A 7,624-nucleotide genomic window follows, 5' to 3' on the forward strand; every position below is an offset into this window, starting at 1 on the left:
GTACAGAGGGAGACAGAGGAATGTGTTGGGGCAAAGTACCTTATCTTTAATGCAGGCTGATCCTGTTGAGGTCTTCGTTTCAGCTAGGGGCAAAGGGGATGGGAGGGATGAGAGCCCAAAAGGCCAGAGAGCAGGGCAGGCTGGTGGGCACACAAATACGTGCTGGGCTTCATCGCCCTCTTGCAGCGGTGTGGGATGAGGATGAGGATGACACGGAGCACTTTCTGGGAAGGATCTGGATCTGCTCTTCCCTCCACCTCTTTGTTAGGCATGAGGCAAATGCAGCCACTGCAGGGATCAGCTGGGGCCAGAAGCCAGTGCGAGCTCTGCCACCGTCCCGGGGAGCAGGATGTCACCTCTTCTATCTTTCAATGTCACTAGAGGGGCTTTACCACCTCACCCCATGCTGTTGGAAGCCGGCAACCTATAGCTGGGATTTAGGGCATTCAGCGTGGTCAATTCCACTCACTGGTCAGTTTACCCTAAAAATCTATATATAAAAAAAAAAAAATCACGACTTTAGCCTCTTTCCAAGCAGAAAACCCTTTGCTTTCTATTCTCTGCTCATGGGCCAGTGGGGAGGATCCCGACTTTTATTTTTGGCCAGGATATGAGTTAGATAAATTTTTTTTTGCTTTTAGTCTGACTCCTGAGAAACCAAAGCATGATAAGTGCGTGTCTGTGCCCCAAATAACTGCAAAGCAGGGACTGATTTCAGCTGCCTTTCCTCGGGGGGCTGAGCAGCACGTTCCCAAGCACATCCCCACGGAGGAAAAGCCTTCAGCTTGCACCTTGCACCCAGACCAAGTCCTACATCGGTGCGGCCAAGAAAGGAGCTGATGGATGCAGAGCTATGGGATGGCTCGTGCTGTCGTGGCAGCGATCTCAGCATCATTTGGCCCAGGGACCTGGGTGCACAAGGACTGCTCGGTGGTGGCGGGGGCAGCAGCTGTCCCTGCCGGGGCTGTCTGGAGCAGGGTACCTCTGGCTGGGACTGCAGACGCACCGCCCTCGCCGGGATAATCCTGCTGATCCCTAAGCACCGCTTCGGGGCTATTTCGAGGAGGTCAGAAACCAAACAACAACTGCCTGGACCTAAAAGGCGCACCTCGGGTTTCATTTCCTCCAGCCTTGACCCTCTGTGCACGTACTTGCCCTGTTGCTTTCCAAGCAGCAATCGCGCACACCAAGCCCAGTCTGCTCAGGTCGGACTCGTCACTGGGCAGCTGAACAGTTTTGGCTTGCATGGGATGAAATCACAGCCCCTGCATTACCCCAACGCAGAGGCTTGTTTGCTTTATATTTTGCAGTCAAGTCTTTTATAATCCAGGGATATCTGCTAATCCTAAAGTACAATAACAAAATTTGTATCTTTCATAAATACGCAGGGCAGGGATGGGCACGCTCCCAAGCATGTGTGGAGAAAAGAACATTTCAGACATTGTTTCCTTGCACTCGGAGGCTGCCTTTATTTAATGAAGTTAGACAGCTAGTTGGGATTTGCAGGATCCCTATATAGGATTATTTTATTTTTATTATTTTTTTTATTATTGGCTGCATTCTGAGGCAGAATAAGATTATCTTTCCCTTCCAGCTATGAACTATTCCACTTCAAATCCTTCCCTTTTCCAGATCCATTGCGAGGTGGTTCTGATCAGAGGAACAACAAGGAATAAATCAAACATCGATCAGCACCTCCGTAATCCAGCGGCTTTGCCCCTGAGCACTGGGTTCTCGGCTGCTTGGTGACAGGAGCGTCACCAGTGCGAACCAGGAGAGTTTTTCTCCTTTACACCAGACCCTCCTGCTGGAGATTAATGCCACACAGCTTCCTTGGGAATCAGGGCTGGGACCCTCCTGAAGATGACCTGGCTGAGCTTGTCCCTGTTTTGGGTGATGCCTGCAAGAAAGGGTTCCCCATCCCTGTCTGACACCCCCTGAGTTTCCAGGGGAGCACTCCAGCTTCTCTGCAAAACCAGAGGGAAGCTTCAGCTTTGCCCAGACGGAGGGGCCAGGACTGGGGAACTGCCGACTGCAGCGGTCAGATGGGCTGGAGCCCATCCTGCCGGCCAAGCGCAGCCCCTGAAGGCTCAGCACCCCCAGCCCCACGGAAAGGCAAGGCTTCTTGCCTCCTGCCCCCACTCCACACCCCACCTGCACCCAGTATCTCTGGTTGTACAGATCTCTGCAGCTGGCTCAGGCTGTTACCCATATCCTAAAACTGAGTTATTCCAACCCAAATCCTGCAGCGGGATCTGGGCAGGACAGTGCCTTGATTATTATTATTTTTAATTATTCTGCAGAACATCTCCGCCAATGATAACCCGGCTTAGACTGGCACAGGACGAAACCAAGTGAAAACTGAACAGATCAGCAGAGCGAACCATGAGGGTACGGGCTGGGAGGTGGGACGTGGGGAGGCTTTCCTGCAAGCAGCTCTGGCAGCGCTTTTCTGATAAAAACACGGTGCCCACATCTTAACTCCTCCCGCGCCCTGCCGATGTCGGACCCACTTTTAAAGCTCCTTTTGCACACCTCATCTTTTCAAGCCCGTATCTGCAGGGCTGTCTGGCTCGGGTTAATCTGTCTTCCCTGGCCCTTCGACAAAATAGAAGAATTAACCCAAATTTCCTTTCTCAGCACGAAGGTTTGAGGTGCAAAGCACTGCGTTGATAAACTAATCCCCGCTGCTGTTTAAGCAGGTGTCGATTGGGAATATTCCCAGGGAAAGGCAGGGAGACTTCCCCAGATTTCCAGGGGATCTGGAGGAGAGCAGAGGTCCAAAGCAGCCATCTGAAGCCCTCGGCTGCCCCGAACCTCTCAGCTGCCCCATTAAAGCCCAGGACCAGACGCTGGTCTCGCTATGGTTTTGGTGTGGCTGCAGGCTCACAGAGGACCACGACTGGTACACAATCAGTGGTTCCTCCCCAAAAGAGAGATCACAGAGCTAAAGGTGGGCGAGAGGGGCACATCTAACCCCGAGAGGACCCAGTCCCGCAGCACTTTAACGTGTGCTGATTTCCCCCCCCCATGCCTTAGAGTTAACGCGGGGACACGCAGCCTGCACCCTGCCGGGCAGGGATTCAGCTGCCGGCCTCCTGCCCCGCGATGTACCGGCACGGACGATGAAAGAAACCATTCCCCACGCCTGCTCCAGCGCTCCTGCCACAAACGGTGCTTTTCTTGCCACCCTCGCCTGCTGACAAAAGGAGCAGCGGGAGTGATAGCTTCAGATTTAGGAGGTATGGTGACCCATTTGGGCTTTGCCAACACGGGGATGCGAAGCGACCGAGCAGCGAGCAGCCCAGCAGTCAGGGCCACGGCTCTCCTGCCTCGGGTCCTCCAGCCTCGGGCAGCTGGGCTATGCCCTGAAGCTCCGCGTGGCTTCTGCCTCTGTCTGGGGGGATCCTCCTGACTCAAGCAGGACTTTGCTTGGCTCTGCCATGGGAGCAAAGACCTGGTACTGCTTTTAGCCCAGCCCAAAGCTGCCAGGGAGCCTGTCTCTAAATTAAGCCCTTGCATCCCTCTCCTTCTGTGGCTATCCTCACTGATTTTTCACTTGCTGCTTGTAGGAGAGATGCGTTAGGTGGCTTTTATTGGTGGCAGCACATAAAACACTCAGACCTGCCAGGCAAACATCAAGCGTGTATACAGCCCTTCTTCCAGCGCAACAACTGAGACGTCACTGTGCTGAAACACACACTCGATACCATAGAGTGTTTTTAAAGTTCACTTAAAAATCAAGTTAGTTTGGGAAAGAAATTTAAAAAATGAAGCTCTAGGCACCTTGCAAGTTGTTCCCTGCCTCGCAAGCAGTTGTGCGGTGGGATGACATGGGTCTGGCCGCCTTGCTCTGCCTAAGTGCAGATGCAGGATATCTCCGTAGCCCCTGGATTTCCAGGGCAACTTTTCAAACACTTGAGCAACTTTTTTGTCTGTCGGTGGCAGGTTTGCAAAGCAAGGGAAGTGTCTGAAAGGTGCACGTCAGCCTGGGCCTAATTAAACCTAATGGGGTTTCTAGTGGAGCCGTTCCTGGTTGATGCCCAGGTCCGGCTCCCCCCGAGCTGGGGCACGGGGTGCTCTCAGCAGCTCCGTCCATGAGCAAAGCACAGAGCCTGGGATCTGAACAGGTCTGTTTTGATGGGGTGTGAAAAATAAAGCACACACGGGAGATAGGAGACAGCTGAGACGCGGTTCTCTGGTCCTCTGCACCTTCTGGAGGTACTGGGATGTACTGGGAGAGGGACCAAAGCGGGAATGGGACTGGTGGTAGGCTGTGAAAGCTTGCCTGTCTTTTCTGGATGCTGAAGTTTTCCCAGCTCCAATCTGGCTGTTTCAAGAACCGGCACCAACAGAGACAAGGATGCTAACAGGAGTTTGGTGCAGCAGGGCTGTGGGGTGGGGGCAGCAGGTGCTACAGGACCTACAGAGCCTGTTAGGATGCAGCCCTGGAGCTAGCCATGGGCACGGGGATGCTAAGAACATGGGATAAACCTCAACTCTCACTAGAAATTCAGTGAACCCACAGTTTCTTCCCCCCAGCATCCCCCAGTTTTCTCTGCTCTTTGAAAGGTTTATTTATGCTTGGAGGTAGACCAAGCATCCAAGGACAGGGATGGACTGCAACAGCGGTTGTTTCTGAGGGGCTCTTTCTTTTCATTTACTGGTGAGGTCTTTTCATCCAGCATGATGCTGGAAACGTGGGGGAAATCCCTCCCCGCCAGCCCTGCACAAGGTCCCAGGTAGTTCCTACCAAACCCAGGAGAACGGGCCCAGTGTGACAGTCCCTGGAGGGGCAGAGGGGACCTGGATGGAGCAGGGGTCGGGGGCAGCCGACTCCTTTCCCAGCACATCTCCATCCCCTGGGGGAAGCAGACACCGCTTTAGGTGGTGATCGTGCCACTTGCTGCACCAGAAGGCACTGAGGGACGGCGGCGGTGGCGGTGATGCCAGGGATGCAGAAAGCAAGCAAAACGCACGTCAAAGCTGCGTGCCCAGCAAAGAGTTAATATCTGGTGGCTCATTCTGGGTGACATCTGCCTTCGCTTCTGCAGAAGGACCCTGGTGACCACCCGGGGCTGCAAAGGGGGTCTGCAGACCTTATCCCGTTCCCCATCAAGGCGGTCTGGGCAGCCCGCAGCCCTGCTGGCCACCTCTGCCTCCCTCTGTCAAGGTTTTCTGCCTCTGCGTGTGGAGGAACAGGTGAAAGCAGAGCCAGGTAGCAAAGGGTTAATACTACTTTCATGCTCCTGAGTGTAAACTGTCTGCAGTCCCCGTGCTCTGAGGTCCTCTCCAGGAGTAATCCTGGAGGGGAAGGCACTGTTTTGCTGAGATTAAGCAGATCTGCAGATTAAGAAAACCAAATTAAAATTAATTTTTCTTGGGGGGGGGGGGGGAGAGAGAGAAAAAGAAAAATTGCCCTTTCCTGGGAGGTGTCTTTTGAATTATCCCTGCAAACGCTTTCCCCAGAGCCCTGTCAAACTGCACGCGTTGCTGTCCGGAGGGGTTTAAAAGTGATTCAAACTCCTCGGGAAGCACAGACATTTTAATTCCATCTGGTGCAGCCACTGAGCCCAGCTGCGCGCGGTCTGCCAGCGCAAGGAGCCACCGGCCCCAAGAGCTGGGGCTCTGCCTTCTGAATCCCTTCTGAAGCCCTGAAGCCCTTCTGAAGCCCTGAAGCCCTGCTGCAGCAAAAGGCTCGTCCGGAACGCGAAGGGAAAAGATCGAGGGACTCACCAGAGCGTAGACTGAACTCAGCACGGAGCAGCAGAGGATCAAACCCAGGCTGTGATAAACCAGATATGATCCCATATCCAAGAGGCTCCTTCCAGCATCCAAGCTCGCTCGGGGAAGTAGGAGGACGAGAGGTCTTCCAGCGCTCCGGTTGCGGATGATTTCTCCTTCTCCTTCCCTCCCGCCCCCCCCCTCCAGAATTTGTGTTTGTTTGATTGTTTGTTTGTTTCCACAGTTTTAGCCAGAAAGGCACATGACAAGAAAGCCCGGTCCTTTGCTTCGCTTTCTCATGGCTGGAGATCTGGGCAGCTCCCTGAACGCAGCGGAGGAGCCCATGTGAAGCGGAGCAACTCAGAGCTGCAGCCCCTGGTGCTGTTTGTTTTCCGTGTGCATCTGTCTCAGAGCAGAAAAATCACATCCATATGTCAAAACTGCTATTCTGTTTCCTTTTTATGAGGCAGTGGGAAGTTCAAATAATTTCTTTGTCAAACGCAAACACACAGAGAGAGGCAGGGAGAGGGAGGGAGGGAGGGAGAAGGCGAGAGAGGGGTGGAAGGGGTGGGAGATCGGGAGGGTGGGGGAGGCTTTTAACCACGGCTTTATTTTTAGATCCAGTAATTTTATCTTGTAGGTTTCAGAGGGGTTTGGGAAAAAAAAAAAAAAAAGAAAAAAGATCTTTTTTTTTTTTTTTTCTTCTGCTCTATTCGGCATGCAAACAAATCGCAAAGTCAAAAGTTAAAAAAAGCGAAAACTTGGAAATATTTTCACTTAGCAATTACCTTTTCGCCAACAGTGGTACTCTGGGGGATTTTTGCTTGTATATCCCAGCGCGGTTCGGCTCCACAATAGGTTTATTCTGCCAGCCTTCCAGGTTGCAGGGTGTTTTAGTTACAAATAGGGATTTTTTCGCTTCTCTCTCCCTCTCTGTCTCAAAGGATCTGCAGTTTCAAAAAGCCGATTGAGCACGGCATGAAAGCGCGGGCTGAAAGATCCCCCCCTCTTTAAGCAGTTTATTTTAGATTTTTTTTTCCCCGCGGCAAAATAATAATAATAATAATAAAAATCTCTTTTCACTTCGAGAAAACGTTCAGAAACCTTTGCTGATTTTTTTTTTTTTTACTTTTTTTTTTTTTTTTTTCCGCTCGGGCACCGGGTTCTCGTCCCGTGCTCGGAGGGAGCTGGGATGGGGGGGGCTGCAGCCGCCCGCCCCTGCGGAGCCCCCCGAGGACCTGGGAGGGGGAGACAGGGCTGTTCCCCCCTTCAGCCCCCCCTTTCCCCTGGATTTCACCAGCTCTGGAGTTTCAGGGCTGGGATGTTACTCCCAGCTCAGCCGGGCGCTTTCATTCATAAACTCCTTGGCGAAGGAGGAAAAAAAAAAATATTAAAAAATTAAATATATTCCGGCCCCCACTGCCCCCAAAGGCGAGCTTTTGGGGGATTTGTTTAAGACCGAAAGCAGGCTCCTGCAGCCATCCCCTTATCACTTTTTTTCGGGGTGGGAGGAGAAGGAGGAGGGAAGGGGGCAGAAATCGTGGCAGGGATGCTGCACGCGGGCACCCGCACGGACACACGGCTCTGCGCACCCGGGGCAACTTTAGAAATCCACTCGTGGGGATTTATTTTTTTTTTATTATTATTATTATTTTTCCCTTGCAGAAGCGGCGATTTCTGCCGGGCGGTTGTGATTTAGAAGGAGCTGAACGGAGTTAAAGAAGGGAAAAGAAAACCACCACCAAAAACCACCACCCTCGCTAGATGCGTCGGAGAGCAGACGGTAAAACATCAAGTTTTCGCAGAGTGGAGCTGTGTGCATTTCTCTTTATTTTTTGGAGCGAAGAGAAAAAAGAGAGAGAGAGAGACAGAAAAAAAAAAAAAAAAAGCCCTCTACAGT

At 52.3% G+C, this 7,624-nt stretch overlaps 1 protein-coding gene and 1 long non-coding RNA gene across 2 annotated transcripts in view; one reads left to right on the forward strand and one right to left on the reverse strand.

Annotated features, from left to right (window-relative positions):
- The window catches only part of PTH1R (parathyroid hormone 1 receptor), a 124,945-nt gene extending 118,293 nt beyond the window's left edge, over positions 1-6,652 (reverse strand). Inside the window, exons 1-2 of the mRNA XM_080579504.1 lie at positions 6,513-6,652; positions 5,737-6,126 (exon numbers count right to left, since the gene is read on the reverse strand). Of these exons, the coding sequence (XP_080435630.1) occupies positions 5,737-5,811 (75 nt within the window). The 5' untranslated portion in view covers positions 5,812-6,126; positions 6,513-6,652. The remainder of the gene's footprint in view (positions 1-5,736; positions 6,127-6,512) is intronic.
- LOC308189471 lies at positions 4,231-6,453 on the forward strand. The gene is made up of 2 exons (XR_013946376.1): positions 4,231-5,218; positions 5,565-6,453. It is a non-coding gene; the product is annotated as an uncharacterized lncRNA (long non-coding RNA).
- Positions 6,653-7,624: the final 972 nt, after the last annotated feature.

This window comes from Anser brachyrhynchus (genome assembly GCF_964034855.1).
Source record: "Anser brachyrhynchus genome assembly, chromosome: 2".
Lineage (NCBI taxonomy): Eukaryota > Metazoa > Chordata > Aves > Anseriformes > Anatidae > Anser > Anser brachyrhynchus.